The sequence below is a fragment of the Denticeps clupeoides genome, chromosome 3 (genome assembly GCF_900700375.1).
Source record: "Denticeps clupeoides chromosome 3, fDenClu1.1, whole genome shotgun sequence".
Classification (NCBI taxonomy): Eukaryota; Metazoa; Chordata; class Actinopteri; order Clupeiformes; family Denticipitidae; genus Denticeps; species Denticeps clupeoides.
Window position 1 is genome coordinate 17,472,897 of NC_041709.1, and position 21,822 is coordinate 17,494,718.

General features: G+C 41.7%; 1 protein-coding gene across 1 annotated transcript; it reads right to left on the reverse strand.

The window, feature by feature from the left end:
- Positions 1-5,166: 5,166 nt before the first annotated feature.
- On the reverse strand, positions 5,167-21,685 carry smc3 (structural maintenance of chromosomes 3). Its single transcript, XM_028971826.1, has 29 exons — positions 21,472-21,685; positions 20,535-20,610; positions 20,413-20,451; positions 20,259-20,326; positions 19,167-19,238; positions 18,982-19,061; positions 18,590-18,668; positions 18,358-18,475; positions 17,735-17,910; positions 17,502-17,582; positions 17,183-17,347; positions 15,808-15,929; positions 15,494-15,707; positions 15,207-15,310; positions 14,804-14,903; positions 12,407-12,567; positions 12,161-12,302; positions 11,704-11,854; positions 11,438-11,590; positions 10,989-11,140; positions 10,652-10,810; positions 10,192-10,299; positions 9,961-10,069; positions 9,610-9,857; positions 7,638-7,850; positions 7,118-7,309; positions 6,812-6,989; positions 6,215-6,321; positions 5,167-5,762 (listed from the first exon to the last, which is right to left on the reverse strand). Exons 1-29 carry the CDS (start codon positions 21,484-21,486, stop codon positions 5,691-5,693), a joined length of 3,654 nt encoding a protein of 1,217 aa, XP_028827659.1. The 5' UTR covers positions 21,487-21,685; the 3' UTR covers positions 5,167-5,690.
- Positions 21,686-21,822: the final 137 nt, after the last annotated feature.

Consider the following 21,822-nt stretch of genomic DNA (forward strand, 5'->3'; position numbering starts at 1 on the left):
ACTCACGACTGAGGGGAGATCCTGGGAGACTGGAGACCCCCCACTCACTTCCTATCTCCCCCTCCCACTCCGTCTCCTGCAGGACCAGGATAGAGCAAAGTGGGCCACTAAAAATGCCATTAGACACTCACTAGGTGCCAGAATTTCGCAGCTGGATCCTCAGGAACGCAACGTCGGATCATTCGCATTTGGTGGGGGCGTGGCTACTCACAGCAACGAGCCAAAAGAGGCCAGCAACTCTGCTTCTTACAGGCCAAAGATCATTTAGAACTCAGACTCAACATTATACACGTCCAGTTATTTAGTAAATTTCACTAGATTTCATCATCATCATCATCATCATCATCAGGAGCATCTATTAACTTTACTAATGTACCTTTGCATAACGTGCATAACATATACAGGGTGATAGTAGCCTAGTGGTTAAAACACTCACCTATGACCCAGAAGGCCACAAAGTCGCAGGTTCAAACCCCATTGTGTGCCAAAGCAAGACACTTAACACTGAGCTGCTCCAGGGGGGACTGTAATGCGCTCTGGATAAGGGCGTCTGCTAAAATATCATTAATGTAAATGCATAATGTGCAGCATATACACCTGCCATGTCCTGACTCCAGAGGGGTCCAACACTGTATATAGGCAAGAAGAAAGATTTTTACAAAACAGAAATGATGATCTGCAATCTCCACACACAAAGCCTGAGCCCAGATTAGAAACTCACGACCTTAAAGATGTTAGGCCACTTTGCCGCAGAAAACATTACAACATTTACATTTACATTTACATTTACATTTATGGCATTTGGCAGACACCCTTATCCAGAGCGACTTACAACGTGCTTTCAAGTTACCATCGATGAAGAGATCAATTCCGGTTCACTAGGACCCCAACTATGAATACATCTATTTTATTCACTCTGTTGTAGATTCTGTACACAAAGTTCGACAACAAGAAAATTACAATTTCATCTAAATATTCTTTAAAGAGGAAGGTCTTGAGCTGTCGTTTGAAGATACTCAGTGACTGAGCTGTTCTGACCTCGAGGGGAAGTTCATTCCACCACCGAGGGGCCAAGACGGAGAAGAGTCTAGATGAATGTTTTCCTTTTACCTTCAGAGATGGAGGGACCAGGCGAGCAGTACTGGAGGTTCGGAGTATACGAGGTGCAGTGCGAGGTGTAATAAGGGCTGTGAGGTAGGATGGTGCTGCTCCATGTTTGGCAAGAAACAGGGACCTGCTGATTAATGGAGGTTTCCATTCGGGATCAGTGGGAATCATACACAGCAGATTTCATCAATAACAGAGACAGTTTAGAGCATTAATATGGACATTTTGATATATTTTAAGTTGTTGTCTTCTGGTCTTGGTTTTTTGGCACAAATATATTTTACGCTGGATGCGCTTCTTTAAACAACCTTCCCCATTTACCCGGAGTTGGGACCAACACTGTCATATTCAGTACAGGCCAAAAGTTTGGACACACCTTCTGATTCAATGTGTTTTCTTTATTTTCATGACCATTTACTTTGGTAGATTCTCACTGAAGGCAGCAAAACTATGAATGAACACATGTGGAGTTATGTACTTAACAAAAATTGGAGACCTGACCTCCACAGTCACCGGACCTGAACCCAATCAAGATGGTTTGGGGTGAGCTGGAACGCAGAGTGAAGGCAAAGGGGCCAACAAGTGCTAAACACCTCTGGGAACTCCTTCAAGACTGTTGGAAAATCATTTCAGGTGACGACCTCTTGAAGCTCATCGAGAGAATGCCAAGAGTGTGCAAAGCAGTAATCAGAGCAAAGGGTGGATATTTTGAAGAAACTAGAATATATTTCAGTTATTTCACCTTTTTTGTTAAGTACATAACTCCACATGTGTTCATTCATAGTTCTGATGCCTTCAGCGAGAATCTACCAATGTAAATGGTCATGAAAATGAAGAAAACACATTGAATGAGAAGGTGTGACCAAACTTTAGCCTGTACTCTACGTCCCCAGGGGATGGGATTGAAATTTAGTTTTTACATATTCTTCCAAATGTAATGGCATGTAATGAAATAAATTACACAGTAATTAGATGATTGTGTTAGAATTCAGCAGCACATGGCCTGACAAATGCTAAATTAAACGGTGCTCATCTTTGTGTTTCTGAAGGAAACTGGCGCAGTGACGCTTCCCCTGGCATCGCATGGTCTGTGCCTCTGAAACCTCTAACATTTCTGCAGGGATTTGGTGAACGAGATCATTTTTCAGGCGTTCTGAATGGGAGCAGCTGGCAACGCCACTCACGCGGGCTTCCCTAAAAGGGCCAGTGTTTATTCTCCTCAGGCCCTGGCCGTGCATGTGCTGAGTAATTCCCCAGCCACAAGATAATCATTTCATAATCAGTTGGATTTTCCACGGTTCACAGCGGGACTGTGTTGTGCGTGAGAAGCACTCGGTCACCTTGTCTGCTTCGCCTTCCAGATCCACAGGCCACGGCCGGGTTGGCCGGGTCATGACTTTGTCGTCTCTGCGCGTGGCTGCTGCTGTTTCGGCTTGGAAGTGAGGCATGCATGGCCTCGTAAAGCGGCCTGAAAAAGAGTTGCCATTGACAATGATGAGCTGTAAAGTCTACGCTTTCCACACCAGGGCCAACTTTAGCCCTTAAATGAGTTCATTATAAATGTGCTGTGGCCCTGTAAACCCTTCAGAATGGTCATTCCATAAAATTAAAAAAATTCTGTGATATAACTGGCCTACAGATGCTGTGATGATTTGCTACCACGACCAGCTTCTTCTGGTCAAGATTCAAGATTCAAGATTGGATTATCGTCAGAACAACAGTATACAGTGTATTTAAATGATGTTTCACACATATCCCCTCATAGTGCAATCATAACAGAAAAATGTATATGTATATACACACTAAACTATACAAACTAAAACTAAATCTTAAATACTGTACAGGTTATCTCTACAGGAGAAAAGTAGAACATAACAGAACAACATCACGTAGGATGCTTGTGAGTGTATAAGTATAAATATTTCGAACAGGACACACAAGACAAGACGAACCTATGCAAAATGTGCAGGAATGTGCAAAAAGAGCAGAGATGAGCAAAATGAGTTTTTGCCCCTCTGGTTTTGCCCTTCTGGTCACTTTCATCAAATTTTGCCAGTAGGCAGCATAACAGTATTTTGTGTTCTTCTCGTGGCTCCATCAGTAACCTCATGAACACCTCATGCTTGGGCAGATCTTTCTTGATGGACCTCTCCTGGGTAAGGTAACTACGGTCTTCAATTTTATCCATTTATACACAATCGCACACTTTTTTATTTTTTCCTCGACAAAGATTAAGGTCCAATCAACGTAGAGAACCTGGGAAAGGTTTTTTTTGTTTCACGTATACAAAAATGTCAAGACAAAACATCAGATGGCAAATGGCAAAAAGTGAAAAAAGAGTAAACACGTTTTAAAATGCATGTTGTGCATGGAAGGAGGCAGCTCCGTGAAGGTCCCTCGTGTTCACGGCAGCGCTTGCTGATGGAAGATTGACTTGTACGCAGAACGACCAGCACGAGGCGGACAGATTTATGCACGTTTTATTGGGCCGCAGACGCCCTGATTACAGTCTGGTATCAGCTGCCGACTCCTGACGGGCGAGCAGGGGGGGGTGTTGAGAAGAAGGAAAGCAGACAGGCGAGCAGGAGGGTGGATGTTGGACCGGGGACGCCAGGATCAGCTGACTGAAGCCAGATAGCATGCCTTCGGGTGAAGGGTCCAATGACCAGCCAATATGAGTCACATCGGAGCTATTGCTCCGTCCTCGCCTTTACAAGGGCAACGTGATGTCACAGCAGGGGACACCGGTGCCAGGGCATTGCATTTGTTGCACTATTTAAGAGGTCCGTGCCTTTGCAATGCAAGTGTCGACTATGGCACAGAGAGGTAGTAAGAGGCCAAGGACGAAATGCAAAGGCTCATGTATCATGCATTACTGGTCATTGTGCACATTGTGAATTAAAACCAATAAATAAATACACCACACAGAATATAGTTCCTCTACGCAACGCTCTTCAGGTTCAGGACACCGACTAAATCTGAAATGGGACGGGTCCTTCCAGCTTCTATTACTTCATGTGATGGATTTATATGCATACATTTTTTAACTATTTTTACACATTGAAACATGAACTAAAACGAACGTCAGCTAAAGGCGTGGTGTAGGCCAGACCACTGTTGTGATACAGCGCCCCCCCGGTGGCAACTACCACACAATTGAAGTCATTTGTGTAGATTCCTTTACCGTAACTCTGGTTCAGTCACAAAAACGTCATCTTACGAAAGAAATACGTACTAAAGCCTTACACACAATTGTCACATGCAATCTTGACCTCAGATCAGTAGAATTTGTGCTTAACAAAAATTTGTTAAGAATAATTTGTCAGTATAAGCACCAGCCATTCAAAATCAGTTGAACCCACAATTTACGGTTTTAAGTCCTCATCTCATGTTTTTCAAGTTTCTAATATTTTCATATATATTTCTAGCTATTTAAATTGATGATTTTTTTTTTTTTTGCAGTCTTTAGGACTGATCAAGGTCACATGTCACTGCATGTAATATGTTTATGACTATTCACATATATATGATTAAGTATGTGCAAACTATTGAAACTTTTTTTAAAAACTGGGTTTGATTTCTTTTGCTTCATTCCTTTCTACACGGGCATTGTAACATCAACACATTAATCCATAATTACAATGCAAATGTCAGTAAGGATGAATTAATTAGTTAATTCAGTTTGTCTGGAAACTTACTTTACTTGGCAGATGCTTTTATCCAAATTGACTTATAAGAGGAAGACGCCAGCAATTCTCATTCGGTTTCCGTAGAGTTTGAGTTACAAAACTAAGAGCACTGATAAGGCCTAACTTGTAAAGGACAAGGAAATTGTTAAGTTGTAGACAAATATTTTATTTATTTATTTTTGTGAGTGTGTGCATGTGCGTTAGTGTTAGACTTTTTAAACAAGTGGCTTTTTAAATGTTTCTTAAAGGTGGTGGCAGTCCCGGCTAGTCGAATGGAGGAGGGAAAGTTGTTCCACCGGCCAGGGATAACAAAGGAGAATAAAACTGGTTTTTACAGAAAAGAACTGCAGTGGAAAAAGCTGCACAGACATTAATATTACTGAATATGTTTTATTGTCCAATTGAACTTGCAGGGGCAGAGGTTAAAATTAAAGAATAAATCTGGCAACAATATACAAGAAATGACCCAACACAGAATTCAAAAAGTGTTAAGAATGATAAAACAGTAAAACTCAAACTACAAAAACAGATAAATTGTGTAGTAGGGTACAAAACAATTTAGCTTCAGAAGCTTAGGAAAGGATTTAGCTTTTTCATGGAACAATCAAACAGCTAGATCAAAGCATCAAAAAGCTTGGCTAAGGATGAGTACATGCTGATTTTGCCTCAATACGTACATTGTAACTTCATCTCATGAAACTCCTAAAACCAATAAAAACCTCTGAATTGCCTCTTACTGTATAATACACAGTGAGTGTTTCAGAGAACAGTTCCTTATGTGCGTCGCCATTACAAACAAATCAGCTACTTCTAACTGGAACACAACAAGACAACATAATCTCAAAAAAATTAAAACTTGGGCTGTAATGACAGAGCAAGAGTGGCGATGACCTCCTAGCCATGAGTGGTGTCGTCCTCAACAAAGTCCTTGGCTTGCTCTGCTGAAATGACATCGATGTGACTCACCTGAAAAGGGGAAATACACACTTAAGCACAGTTCACTTAGGTCTGCTTCATGACCAGTATAAAGGATTTCTTTCCTTTTATTTAAAGACAACATGCTACTTTAGCGCTAAAATGGTCATTTAAAAGTTAAATAAAGGTTTATAAATTTATGATCAAGCGTTATGTGAAGTAGATGTGTGGTACACTTGTGGTAATCCGGCTCCCATGGTAAACCAGGAAACAATCAATATTTGGAGCTGCTGAGTGTTTAAACAGTGTAGCTATTATTCTTATTATATTCTTAATATATAGTACAGTTAATATGCTCACTTGCAGCAGACAGTATATCACTGTAAATAATAAATACTCATTTCGGAAGTTAATGTTTTTGGATGCTGGTCATAATGGCAGTATTTTAAGAACCAAATATTCTCTCATTGGCTCAAAAAGCTACAAGTAGTGTTATAAAATACCTTATTTCGGAATTTGACACCATAAAACTTGTCAGCAGACTCCAGAAGCTCTGGTCTAAAAGTTGTTGTGATAAATTGGGCATGACCAGCCAGCTCCACTATCATATCTGTAGCAAAAAAAAGAGAGAGAGACAAGAATTAGAGTGTATAGTGTTCTTCAAATACAACTACAGAATAAAATATTGTGTTACTATAAATTAATGTGTTCAACAGCAACGATCTAATATATTCTTAATATCCAAAGCAAACAAGCTTTTTTTGTGCAGGGAGCTTTGCCTCATTACCACACGGCTAATAGCAGATGTTTTTGCAAGCTCATTGCCAGAGATGTGCTGGAATAACCTTTGTCTGTCGCATTTCTCGCGTTATATTTAGCACGTTCTTCTCACAACAGTGATGTGGGCTGCTGTGAGGAATGAGTCAAGCAGCAGCTCAAACCGAGTGAGTCACCGGCCTGACACTTCACTGTTATTTTATGTAATCACATTAAAGTTTCCTTCAGTCTCAAATTCAAATAGTTTTCAAATATATTTTCAACTTGTGCTTAAAGCGTCAGGGTAAAAAAAAATATATTTTTGTAATCCAAGGGAGCCTTACCGGAAACAGCTTTTCTGTGCTGGGCGTCCAGGGCCTGGTCAATCTCATCAAACAGGTAGAAGGGTGCTGGATCACATTTCTGAATGGCAAAGATAAGTGCTAAAGCCACCAGAGATTTCTGTCCTCCAGACAGCTGCTGCATCTCTCGCATTTCTCCCTGCTTCCCTGTGAAAGACACCTAGGGAGGAGGATTCAAAACCACATGAGTATGACCTGCCACGGGGCATCATTCGTTCCACTGGACATCGCGGGTCTATGGGGACTGGGACTCGGTGCATTACTCTGGCTTCACATCAAGTCACTTACCCGAATGCCAACCCCTGTGAACTGGTCAACCGAAGGCACGCTGCTCTGAGAGGCCGAGCCTCTCTCACTGTCCGTGCCGCCCTCGCCCTCATCCTGCGACTGTCCACCCTCCGCGTCGCCCTTCTTCATTACCAGGGTGGCCTTGCCCCCTGGCACCAGCTTCTGGAACACCTCGCTGAAGTTTTTCGACACCTGAACGGAAACAGTAAATTTTAAGGACAACCGCCAACAGGGTTCTTACACAGTTCTTTAGATAAGAATTTCCAGGACTTTTCAGTTACTCGAAGGCAAATTTCATGACCATGTGCTCTCTGAAGTTTTAAACATTGTAGTTATAGCACGTTTCTTATGCAGAACTTCATTATACATTCATGCATCAATCAGATTGCCATAACTTGTTTATTTTCTTTTTTTTACTTTTCAAGCTCTGAAAAATTCTCTCTTCAAATTCCATAACTATTCCATGACTATTGCTTTCCAAGGCTTTTGGGTCTTGGAAGACAGTGGAGAGCACACTGACCTGTTTGAAGGTCAGCTGGATGGCCTCATACTTGCGCAGCTCCAAGACATTCATCAGCTCCATGATTGACTTGTAACCGCGGTCCAACTCGTCCTGCCGTTTGATCAGCTTCTCCTTCTGCTCAGAGAAGTTGACGAACTGGTCCAGGGCCTTCTTGTTGACGTGGCTGTACTTTTTCAGCTCGGTGTTGCACTGCTCCAGTTTCCTGAAAAGCTGTAGAAAACACACGTTCACAATTATTGTCGTTGCAGCTGACAAATGAACTCCGATTTGTATTCTTTTTATATGAGCGTATGACAGAACGAACAATTTGAGCAGTTTCTTCTCAGCAATCAATCATGTTGATTCCCAAGTATAAACTATTCAAAATTGTTATGCTTATTTAATACTGTATACGCTGTTAATTTATAGGTGCTGTTCCATGTCAGAGTCTGCTGGTACCCGGAAAGCTTGAAACAAAGTGAAAAGCTACAAAATGGTCTGATATCAACTACCCCTACTAAATACGTGCTTATCATCTACCTGGCCGGTTTGAAAACAGAGCAACACAAAACCTGCTACACTAGAGCATCCCACAGGCCAAAAGTGGGTCAGAAGACATTAGGAAGAAGAAGTGACTTCCACGGGACTCAACCACACTCCTCACAGAGAACCACCACCAGGGCAAGCAGGAATACTCTACGTGGTAGTTTTACAGTAGACAAAAGCAAGTAGTAACAACGATAAGTTCCTTGGGGAAGGGCGGGGGAAAGAAAAATGTATCTACTGTTGTGTGCATTTACACTCATACAGATGTTAATTTTATATATATATATATATATACACACACACACACACACACACACACACACACACACACACACACACCCCGTTTTTGGCATTCATCAGACGCCCTTATCCAGAGCGATTTATAATCAGTAGTTACAGGGACAGTCCCCCTCTGGAGCACATTAGGGTTAAGTGTCTTGCTCAGGGACACAATGGCAGTAAGTGGGAATTGAACCTGGGTCTTCTGGTTCATAGGCGAGTGTGTTACCCACTAGCCTACTACCACCCAACCTGTCTACAAACCTGTCCTTGCCATGAGATTTGGTTGATCTGATCATCAGGTTGAAGATGGGGAAGAAACAAATTCTTTCACTTGCAGACTGGTTGCTAATTCATATTTTCTTTCTTTTTTTTTTTTTTTTTAACATAGGACAACAGGCAGCTTTTGAATGAGGGGCTTGTAGAGGTTTGTAGGCTACTGGTAGTAGCCTAGTGGGTAACACACTCACCAATAAACCAGAAGATCCAGGTTCAAACCCCCACTATCAACCAATGTGTCCCCAGAGCAAGACACTTAACTGTAAATAGGTGAGTGTGTTACTAACTAGGCATCTACCACAATAATTATTTTCTTCTTCTGGTGTTCTCATTACATCTCTAACCTAAGGGGTGTGGCCATTGAGAGATGATCACAGGGGAGAAACCACACAGACACTCTTGAGTCATGAGATGACATTTACTGGACTTTACTCAACTCAGTTTGGCACTATATGAGTGGGCAGTGACTAGAGGTGTGAAACTTCACTGGTCTCAGGATTCGTGATCAATTACGATTATAAGTGCCTTGATATCGCTGCATTGCGATGCATCCCATTCATTTTCTACTAAGTCACATGATGTTTTCAAATACAAGAGTTAAGGTCTCGTACGCCCATGTGGACGCTTTGATTTGCTACAAAAAGCAGAAAAAAGGTCTGTGGTCAGGCCACACTACACTGATGCCACAAACGCCAGACAAATACGGAATCAAATTTGTGCCAATATCAAACAAAAATATGACGTAGAAATGTAAAAATAAGAGGCTGGGATTTTGACATGCGTTTTTGCTTCCAGTTCTGCTGCTCGTTTTTAAAGTTTCACTGCTGGCCCTTTTTATGTTTACACCCCTAGCAGTGACCAGTGTAGAGAAGTAGACAAAAAGCACCTGTTTGAGTGTCAGGGTCTGGTATTTCTCAAAAGCCTCCTGTGGCAGAGAGCCCAGCTCCCGAATCTTCTTCATGCACTCCTCCTTCTTCTTCAGCAGCATGCCCTGACGGTTGGTCATCTTCTCAAGCTCCTTGGTGTCGTGGTTGATTGCATCGTTCTGCTCTTTCTCGATGTTCTTCCAGCGCTCCATGCTCTTCAAATGGTCCTTGATTTCAATTTCAGTCTTGTCTATAAGCCCATCCAAATCTGGGGAAAAGAAAAACATGGAATTGTTAATGTTTACATCATACATGGCAATAATTTTATAGCCCACATCACTTAAATCAAACACTGAAGCACACATGGTCACCTTCTGAACGAGCCAAGGTGTCTTTAATACGCTTGCTGATACCATCGAGCTCTGAGGTTGTGGCAGTGAGCACCGTGCCTCCCTCGGTCTCTCTCAGCTCGTTCAACTCCTACAAAGCAAACATACAAATACGCATTTTGTTCTGACAGGTTGCGATAAAATAATCTGTCTGATGCCATGGTTTTGCAGTTTTATGACATTCAGTAGCAAAAACTGACGTCTCAGCAGTACCTGCTCCACTTGATCAAGCCGCTTACGCAGGTTTTCATTAAGGTAGGTTTCCACTCTGGTCATAATGCCTTCCAATTTGATCCTCTCATTCAAAAGCTGCCTGTTGTCCTATGAAAAAAAAGAAAATATGAATTACTAACCAGTCTGCAAGTGGAAGAATTTGTTCAACATGATGATGAGATCAACCAAATCTCATGGCAAGGACAGGTTTGTAGACTTAACCCTCCTTTAACAGTCAAAACTTTTACAAGTAGGGGGTTTCGTTATTTATTTAGCATAATTTTCATTTTTCCTCCAGCTATTGCGATATGAATTGGGAGCTTGATTATTATAGTAATCAGCCATATTTTCAGATATGCAGTCACCTTTGCATTTAAATTTGTCGTATTTTTTGTATCTAAAGAAAAAGATATATGCACAAAAACTGTTTAATTGCAATCCTTATGACAGGGATTCTGACCTGCTGGAGCTGACGGATTTCATCATTCAGGTCATCCACTCTGCGCTGGTCCTCCAGACTGAGCTGGGAAAGCAGGTCTGTACCCAGCTCTGCCTTCAGAGACTCTCGAGTCGACTCCATTGCATGGAGGCTGGCCTCCAAACTCTGCAGACTGCGTTGCTGCAAAAAGAGATGATAGACAGATGTAAGTATTGCCTTAGAGAAAAAAAAAATCTACATTTGAACATTTTTCTTATAATTCTGATTTTAATTGTAGCATGAACACATACACCCAGTAGCCTGAGCAACAGACCAATTTCAAAAAAGGCGGAATGCATTTGACAAATGTATTTACTACCTTTGGCATAAAGGTCTTCTCCGACTGTTGCCTCTTCTCCTTCAGCATCTTCATCTCAGACAGGATACTGTCCCTAGATGCCTTGAACTTTCTTTGCTGTGTCTCAATTTGCTGCATTTGGTTCATCAACTGGTCAATCTCATTGTTAATGCGTGCAAAGGCGTTAAGAAAAATGCCCTTATTAGGATTAATATGAACAATCTCGAATGTCCCGTAATACTACTATAATAATTGTATAAAAATAATTGTAATAAATACTATAATAATAATTGCAATGCTATCTCGTTTGTTATTTATGTCATATTGCCTAGTTACACGATCTGCCTTACCATAGAACAGCCCTCATTTATTCATAGTCACGTATCCCCACTGTTTGACTGTGACTGGGATCAGTCCATAGTCATAAATAAACTGACAGTTATAAAATAAACCCCATTTGTAAAGGATATGCTCAATGTTCCTGCGAAGGTTCTCGTTTAGTTTGGCTTCAAGCTCACCCAGCTCCTCCTCAGCTTTTCTCATATCCTTCTGCAGCTCCAGTCGGGATTTCCTCGTGTCGTAGTAGCCACCAGTTAGTGCTCCGCGGTGGCTGACCTGGTCACCTAGCGACAAAAGTGTGTGAATAAATCACTTAGTGTCCATTAATGACTGTTCAAACGGGACTGTATCAAGCACCGATCTGAACTTGTCCAGCTGAGACTGGGACTATTCCTACCCTCCAGAGTGATGCAGTCCATGGTGAATGCTCTGGCCAGCTGGGTGGACACCTCCATGCTGCGGCAGATCAGAGTCTTGCCAAACACGTGCTTGAAGGCCTTATCAAAGTTGGGGCTGTAACGCAGCTTGCTGATCATAGGGATAGCATCCTGTCAGAGCAAAGAGTTGCCAGTTTTCTGAAACAGCCTTGGAATAGAAATGTAATTCCTTCTATTTCACACTAACATTTGACACTAATTTGTATTTTTTTATTTTTATAGTAAAATATAGATTCCACTCCAGTTTCATTTGACACCTTGTTTATGATTAAATGTTTACATTTAATCATAAAAAAAACACTTTCATGGACATTTATGACCATTATTTCAATGGGTCAACTGGTTATGTTCAACATTGGGTTGAAACCAATGAACACAAAGCCATATATTATGGTTTCCATGTCTTTCTGGGCTTACATTGGTCTCTGGGTAAGCAGTGTCGCGTACGTCCAACTTGCTGAGAGGCAGAAATGTCACCTCCCCTGGAAGGTTCATCTTGTTGAACTCCATCAGAATTTTAGTGCTCACTTCATCAGTCTCCACGATGTGGTAGAACAGTCTGAAAGACAAAAAAAAAACAAAAACACAAAAGCTTTTAAAAGGACTTCCAACCACTGTGAGTAACCCCACAAACCTTGGGGAACACCAATGTTATTTACGAACCTGGTTCCAGCAGTGACTTCAACGCAGGTGTAGAAAGCAGGCTCACACTCAAAGTTGTTCATCACTATACCGTGGTAACCATTGATGACATGCTGGTTGATGCCCTTCCGCCTGAAGTGCTCCAGCACCTTGTTAATGCTGTCAATGCCATTCAGGATTGCCTGAAGAAGTCATATTATTAGGTCAACGAGCAAGAAGGTGCACAGTAATAGTATTATTTACATTACTGAAGCATCCATCTTAAGAAAACAGTTCTTGTGAAGCACTGTGTTAATACCACTGTTTACATAAAACTTAAGATTTTCAGCAGCCCACACACTTTTGCACAGCCAGGGAGTTTGATTCCCCCTAATAATCGACAGATGCGCTGTCTGATGCAGTAACCTGCCTTTTTTTAATATCATCATCACACATTTTACCACTTGTATAAGTGGTTCACATGGGGCCCTTCCCCTCTATACCTCTGAATCCTAAATTCTTTTGAAGTGCTAAATTAATGACACATCAAGATGTTATGTAATTAACAGGAATTTTTTTAGCACAACGAACACATTTCTACCACTAATGCCAGGAAATTCAGTCCCCTCATCCTTTTGTCATTAAAACCGTTTCATAACGGTGTACTTATATTAACCGCTACTACAAATAACATGCAAGTATTCATTTAGCTGCCAGATTATTACAGCAGGATTAACAAGACGATGTATGAAATCTGATTCAAATTCATTGGCAACTATGCTACAAACTAGTGCTGTATACCTTGGAGAACCTGGCGATACGATACATACCTCGATACACAGGTCACGATTCGATACGTACCTCGATACAGAGCTGTCTCGATATGATTTGATACAATGTGACACGATTCGATACGATTCAATAAAAATACATGGGCCAGAGCCAATTAGTTAATGCTGAACACATTTACTCAACAAACAGAACTCAATTTATTGAAGACAAAAGTGCATTATAACGAAGTGCATTTTGCTTAAATATTTGCAACTTTAAGTGATCTGATTAATTGTACACAAATTGTACTAATCTGGAAATTACCACAAGTCAACATTTAACTTTCCAAGGGTACAGTCTGAGCTCACAAAAGCACAAAATCTTCTTCTTATTATTAAATCTTCTAATTATTTTTTGTGACACCATGTACTGCCATAACATATTTCACTATGAAATCACTTAAATGCTATATCTTGCTTTAACATCTGGCACAACCTAAGCTCGTTGGACAGAAGAGCAGCGGAGACAGCGGGTTGCTGCTCAAGAAAGCGCTCGAGCACATCATGCGCGTCACGACATCGGTGATCAGTTTATGTTCAGGCAACTCGAGCAACTTCTGCTTCTGTCGAAGTACGTGGCTGGCTGTGGTACTGCGCTTAAAAAAGGTGGATATCCGTCTAACACGTCCCAATAAACGAGCGACAGACAGCAGGAAGCTTCAGTGCACGCTGCGAGGCCAGGTTTAAAGTGTGAGCGAAGCACCTGAAATGCAACATACCGGCAAGCTCCGCTGCGACGATTGTAACAAAAGCTTCCGTGGCTCGCGATGTCCACCCGTCACAAGTCAGTGCCACTCGTGGGGCAGAACTCAGGGCTGACTTAACATTGTCTTTGTCACATATTCTCGGTACTGCTTTGTCGGTCATGTAGCTGCGGGTAGGGATCACGTAACGGGGATCTAACGTGTTGATCATAAAGCGAAAGCCTGTGTTCTCGACAACAATGTAGGGACATAAACCTTTGCAAATATAATGCACCACAGACTCCGTAATCTTCTGTGCACGGACTGAGTTAGATGGAAGCTGGGATGTTGCGTTGTCCAAAGTAGTTTGCGTGGGGTCCCGTGTTTTTTTGGGCTGCGGCGAAGCTAGCTTGTCCGCATGGTGTCTTTGGTGTTAGCTGTATTACCGGTGTAGCGTATAGAAGCCTGGAAATGCTTGCAGATTGCACTTGTTTTATCGATCCCAAATGTGTCCAAACATCTGCCTTTAGGGACAACCGCGCTTCTAAAATCTTCGACATTTTCCATGAGTTTTTTGAAACTCGCGGGCGCCGCTGCGCCCCCTAATGGCTGGGCGGAGTATCGATACTAAGGGCTAGAATATCGATACTGTATCTTTTTTTATTATATCGGTATGTATCTAAGAATCGATATTTTGAGCACATCCCTACTACAAACACTGCTTCTTTCAGCGATTAATAATTAATGCGTTCTACACATACATTTTGTGCATATAGTCACAATTTAAACTTATAATTGCCCATGGGTGCTAATTATATGATCCAATTACATTTGTATTATTTGTAATTGCCACTTGTGTCAAAACACAGAATGAAAATATTCCTACGAACATATGTAAAAGTATGTGAACATCTGTTCTTCCTGACCTTTCCTGTAGCAGCTCGTAGAAGCTGCTGCTTCTTCTCGAGGTCCTCCCTTTTAGCGGCCAGGGCCTGCTGTTCAGCATTCTCCTCTCTCCATAGGTAGCTGCAGGCATAAATTCACCCCCCCCCACTTTTAGAGGGCTGCACAGTGGGCAAACCACTGCATCTCAGGCCCAAGTGCCAGCACAGAACCACACATGAGAGCTATAAATACAGCTCGAAATAGGAAAGGGGCAGTACAGATCACTGCATGTGGGTCCAGCAGCGTGTGACACAACACTGAGATGTACGGAACATTTTATCACTTCTAATGTAGGTGGTAATAAGGAGGTTGAAGAAAACAAAGATAAATTCAAATTAAATGATTCGTGGTGGAGAAAAGGGAAGAAAAAATGTAAACACTTACTTCCTTTCACTCTGCAGTTCATCTTTTCTGTTCTTTACTTCATAATATTTTTTGTCAAGCTCCTCTACTCGTGTCTTCACTTCATTCAGGTCCTGGTCTAATTTCTGTTCAAAATAATAATAATAACACATCTTAATAATAATAATAATAATAATAAATTGAAGACTTTGTTCCTGGTTACTGAATGCTTGTGTAGGTCTATATTTAGTCAAAATAATGTGTGCAATTCATCAAAAATAATTTCCTACTCAGACACAACTGAGTGAGGTGGTGGGGGTGGTTCATACATTGTACTGTTCCAGGTTTCTCTCCTTGCTGGCCTCAGTGTCCTCCAGATCTTTGTGAATGGCGGCAATTTGCCGCTTCTTGTCATTGATGGCCTGGTCTAGGGACTTGAGCTCCTTCTTGATCCACTTGTCTCTCTCTTCTTTAGAGGTGAACTGACTGCCACGGCCCTGCTTGGCATACAGGTCTGTCCTCTCTTGAGTAGCCTGGGCTAATCTAAGGGCAGAAGACAAAAGAAGGGAAGACGACAATAAAATATTAAAGATTCAATGCTAGCAATACTTTAGTTTCATCCTATCATTTAAAGAAATAAGACCTGGCAATTCCTCGCTCCTCTTTCTCCTTCACAGTGTTGAACTTGGGTTCTGTCTCCTGCAGCTCTTTTTGCTTCTCCTCAATCTTCTCAAGGAGCTTCTGACGCTCCTTCAACAGACGTTTCTAACAAAGGAAACATGTGATGCACATAAGAAGACCATCAAAAACAGCGATTGTGATTATATAAAGTGATATATATATATATATATATTGATTGATTGATTGATATAGATACATATACACACACATACAGCTCAAAAAATAAAGATAATAACTGTTTAATAATAATTAAACAACACAAATGTAACTCCAAGTCAATCACACGTCTATGAAATCAAACTGTCCACTTGGGCACACTGATTGACCATCATATTTCACATGTTGTTGTGCAAATGGAATAAACAACAAGACATAGAGGCATGGTTCTGCAGGTGGGACCACAGACCACTTGGGGCAGTGGTGGCCAAGCGGTTAAAGAAGGGGCCCTGTAATCAGAAAGTTGCTGGTTCGAATCCCGATCCGCCAAGCTGCCACTGAGCAAAGCACCATCCCCACACACTGCTCCCCGGGCACATGTCATGGCTGCCCACTGCTCACCAAGGGTGATGGTTAAACACAATGGACACATCTCATTGTGTCACCGTGTGCTGTGCTGTGTATCACAAGACAATGTTAGACCTCAGGTGGCTGGAGTGTGGCTCCATCCAGCAATGCCACGTTGCACCACAGACTGTCCCGGAGTTGGCAGATGAGGAGATCCCTCAGGAGACATGCCCAGGCATAGTAGGTAGGTCATACAGGCATCTGGAGGCCACACACACTACTGAGCCTAATTTTAACTTGTTTTAAGGACATTACATCAAAGTTAGATCAGCCTGTAGTGTTTTTCCCCTTTGATTTTGAGTGTGACTCGAAATCCAGATGCATTTGATTTCCCTCGATAACAAAGCCACACGAAAATTGTCAGCATTCAATATACACACACATATTAGAAATTAAAATCTGAAACAAGTGTGTTAATATAAATAAATGAATAAATAAATAAAGAGAGAGAGAGAGAGAAACGATGCACTTGAATCTCTTCCCCAATAAACACGTCACAACACAGAGCCAGGTGCACCTGCTCTCTCTCGCTGCCAACACTCAGCATGCTGTCACGTAGATGCTGACTACAGGGCTCACAACAGCAGGCTGGGAAATCTGTTCCCAAATCAGCAACTGAGGCCGCAATGGGAATCTAAGCTGGTTTGCCTCCAATGGTGCTCATGTTAAAAGGACTGCGTGGGGGATGGGGTTGGTTTAGAATGAGGTCTGTTCAGCTCTAGGATGGCACATGGGCAGTTATTTGGTTGGAAGCTGGCTGGTGCAGGACCTACCCTCTGTTCACTGTTTCCGGCCAGCTCGTCCTGCAGATCTTTGGCCTTGAGCTCCAACTTTGTGCGCTGCTTGATCTGCTCTTGCCTCTCAGCACTTAGCTGCTCCTTCTCCTCTTTCATGGCTGAGATCTTTGACTTCAGCTCTCGCACAACACGCTCAGTTTCCTTAGGGAAGGAAAAAAAAAACATATATAGGTGAAAGTGGTGCATAATTAGATCTCAGTTTTATAGGATGATATTCTGCAACAAAACCAATTTCCTCCTTTGTTCCAGTTCTGGTATCTGCATCCAGATACCAGATGGCCTGTTAAACTCTTACCTCCACCTTATCTCTGGCATCCTGCTGGGCATCTCGTAGCTGTCTGGACTTGTCACCACATGTCTCTCTTTTGCTGGATAACTGTTAAGCATTGCACAGGTATCGCATGAACAAATATCGGTTCTAAGCACTCTCATAATCTTTGCATAAATAGTTTAGCATCCCAAGATGGCACCTGATACTTCTAAGATACTGGCTGTGTAAGGCTAAAGACGGCAAGCATGTGTGCTCACCTCATCGAGTTTGGCACGCGTCTCATTGAGCTCCTGGTTGTAGATGGTATATTCCAGGGCTCTGCGCATCTTGTCCCACTTCTGGTACTGAGCCAGCTCCTCCTTCTCATCTTCCAGGGTGTGCAGACGCTCCTCGATGTACTTCAGCAGCTCATTGATCTTCTCCCTCTTGCCCTCTGACAAACCGGAGGCAACATAAGTAATCAACTTGCAAGTAAGGGCAACAACAGAAACATTCATTAACACTGAAGCTCATTGCTGCATAGAACCATTATGTACGTTGTCCAGAATCAGTTGGTACGGAAAGTTGTCAGACCCCCATAAATTTTTCACCCTTAGTTATTTTTTCCTCATTAATGTACACACAGCACCCTATATTGACAGAAAAAAAACATAGAATTCTTGACATTTCACTATCAGCTTTATAATGGCTCATCGCTTGCAATTGCTAAAGATTGAAAACCAGGATCTTCAGGAAAAGATCTTTTAGACAGATGTCAGCATTCTCCTATCATTTGGCAGATTTATTTACAGGGGCCTGAATGCTTTCCGTACACACTGTATATACAGGTCCAAATTGTAATTGTGCTTATGTGCCAGTTAGAACAGCGTTGAGACAATACCTGTCTCTTTCATGAGCGAGATACTCTCTTCTTTCCGCTCATCATAAACTCTGGTTCCAGCAACCTCCCTTAGAAGTTTAAGACGCTGCGAGTCTGGAGCCGTTGCCATTTGATTGATCTATCAGTCAAAAAGCAGTAATGACAATGGTCACTGAGAATGTTATTGATGGTGAATATTAGCCTGATTAATGTACCAATCTAATGAACCCAATAAGTTACTAAATCAGCTTACTTTTCCTTGTTTAACAATGTAGTAAGGATTACTGCGCGAAAAGCCGGCACTCTCCAGAAGATTCATGACATCATTCTTCCTACAAAAAGACAAAAAATCTGTTCAACACAAAAAAAAATAATATATATATATCTTCCTTGAGTACAGCAGCAGCTAAATATTTGGCATGGGGCAATACTGAATTTCTTAGAATGACTCTTATCTATAAAATACGATCTAGGCAAGAAATGCCTCAGCACAATACATTTTACAATTACAGAATTCATTATCGATTTAAAAATCAGCCATCAATGAAAACGTTGTTACCCATGCAACTATATTTTAGATTACATTTGAAACTGGCCAACATTAGGCCGGAGCTTAACATTTAAAAAATTTTGCAGATGACTTACGTCACCATTTTCTTGTCTAAGAAATACTGGTCCTTCTTGGCTCCAATTACACGGCGTAGTGAGACCTCTTCTTTGTCAATCTTTTAGAAAGAGGGAATAAAGCACCAGCACATCAGCTTCAAATAACTGCACACAAAGATAAAGTCTGACAAGAATTGGTTCTGGAAAGAAAAAATATTTCTTACCGGCAACCTGTTGTCAGAATTGTCAAATATAATTTCGACAAAAGCTGAGATAACACGAGGGCCAGTTCCTTCCTATAAGAGAAAGAGCAAACACTCTTATCCTTTCTCCTCATGAATGTATGTAACTTGTGTTTGGTCCCATTGCATGAAAATTTAACACCAATATGAGTTCCCCTAGCCTAATTTTAGTCCTGCAGTGGCTAGAAATGGCGATATGTATAAAGAGTGCTTTGGCCACTTCAGAGAGTGGCAGCTCAGACGGTCGGATCTGGAATTTGGCCCCTTATGTAGTCATAAGGGGGAATGTTCTCATGCTTTGTCTGCCCAGAGAATCTCACCCCCTCCCTTAAAAAATTCTACACAGACAATCATGGCTTCCAAATGTGCAAAGCATTGCAGTTCTGTAATTTGATTTAAAAATGTGCATAGAATTTTTTTTTGTTCTGTAACGCAAGAAGGTGCAGTACCAGTGAGTTCATTAGAGGCAGTGGTGGCCTAGCGGTTAAGGAAGCGGCCCCGTAATCAGAAGGTTGCCGGTTCGAATCCCAATCCGCCAAGGTGCCACTGAGGTGCCACTGAGCAAAGCACCGTCCCCACACACTGCTCCCCGGGCGCCGGTCATGGCTGCCCACTGCTCACCAAGGGTGATGGGTTAAATGCAGAGGACAAATTTCACTGTGTGCACCGTGTGCTGTACTGCTGTGTATCCCAAGTGACAATCACTTCACTTTACTTTTTTTAGATTTTTTCTGGAAAAATGCAGACACGACTTCCTGTTTGTGGCAAATGTTGGTTGCTGAATGGTGAACGTCATTTCCACAAATGCAGCCTCAACTTTTATAGGCCGCTCTCCTTCTCCTAAAGCTACATACACAGACACGGCGTGTCCTGGGGAAATCTCATTGTGGGACTGTAATTCTGCACCACGGAAAGAGACTTCAGATACAGTATTAGGAGACCACTAACATAAATGCAACAAAAACATTTATGTCGGGGGACCTTTAAGCAAAGAAATAAATAAGCAAGCATTCATTTCACACCCATCAATTTATACAGGTATTCAGTGTATCGGTGTATTCAGGGTCTACTTACGTGAAGCAGGGCCAGACGCTGCTCTGGGCGAAGGTGGCTGAATTCATCGCTGAGCACAAATTGAATGGCTGTGAGAAGAAAACAAAAATCCCAGAATTAACAAACACACTGGAGCACCACAATGAAGTCGGATATGACCATCGAATACACTCACCGTAGAAAAAGTTACTTTTTCCAGAGCCATTTCTGCCAACTGTCAAAAAAAAAGATATATATGTTTTTTACTAAATTTGCTAATTGATTTACAAAACCTGACAAAACTGTATTTACACTCACCAATGACATTGTGTTTTGGACTAAATGGATCAACCACAGTCTGGTCCCTGTAACTTCTGAATCCCTGAATAATGACCTGGAAGCAAACAGTCTCTTTAGAATCAGCTTAAATTTACATTTTACATTTAAAGCATTTGGCAGACACCCTTATCCAGCTTCAAAGCACCAGGAAAATGCAATTACAAAAACTATGTTTCCACAAAAAGCCTGCAAATGCACCAAGTCAACAAACATACATAGTTCATTGAAGGTCAGCATCTGACCACAGGGCTGCATATTTCTGGTAAGAGAGGTGAACAGCCATTAACATTTATTACCACTTCCATGTACCACATGACAGTGAGTTCTCTTCAATCCAGAGAGCAGTTTTACTGCCACCAACCAAACAAATCCATCTAAAAACGTCTGTACAAAATACAAACTGCAAGTATGTGGCCAATCTCCAATCTTGCCTGCTAATCAGATCGAAAAAATTGTTGATTTTACGCCTACATGTTGCCATACTCGTCCCGATTCATTCAAAAATGTCGAGGGGAATCCACATAGTCACGTGTTATAACTAAATTAAATACATTCTCGGTACAATCTTTTTTTGCTTGTCTAGTTAGCTAGCGCAACTACAAGTTGGCCGCTGAAAAACTTTTAAAAAATTACCATGCAACTAGGAAAGAGTCGCGCCTGTCAATAAAGTTCAGCTAACTGTATTCAAACGTGACCTGCATCAGCTAACATGGAAGCTAACAGGTTTGCTTCGTTGAAAGAGCAATTTAGTAGAAATGGTGCCTGCATTTTTGAATTAGCCGTAAAACAGACTTGTCGGATTAAACCTGCAGAATTCACACAGACGTACCTGCCCACGTCGTAACCGTGAAAATAACCATAAGAGGCGCTTATAGCTACGGTAGCCCGTCTTCCCACCGACATGCTAGATGCTCACCTGTTTAATGTACATGGCGGAATATGCTGCTCCTCAGCGACAAAACCGGTAAAATAAAACGAATACCCTTCTCCTCCAAATCAGGGAAGAAGGGTCTGATTAAAACGTTTAGCTCTGTAAACCTATCGATCTATATCCGATGTTCATTTGTCCGGGAAAACTGAAAATTCTGGACAAAACAGCAATAACATGGAAGATGGCGACAGAGGCGGGGCAACAGGAAGAGGCTACAACACAATTTAGGTGAGGCTTACGATGTTTTCTTAGCTAGTAATATGTATGTACTTACAAGTTTAACGTTTTTAACAGCTATTTGAAGACATTTCAGCAAAACGAATGTTGGTTATATTT

Excerpts from the sequence above, each read along its gene's own strand:
- smc3 (XM_028971826.1), bottom strand. Across the intron at positions 17,911-18,357 it reads CTCGCTCATGAAAGAGACAG|AGGGCAAGAGGGAGAAGATC; the intron begins GTATTGTCTCAA and ends CCGGTTTGTCAG. Across the intron at positions 15,930-17,182 it reads CCGGAAACAGTGAACAGAGG|AAACGTCTGTTGAAGGAGCG; the intron begins GTAGGTCCTGCA and ends TTCCTTTGTTAG.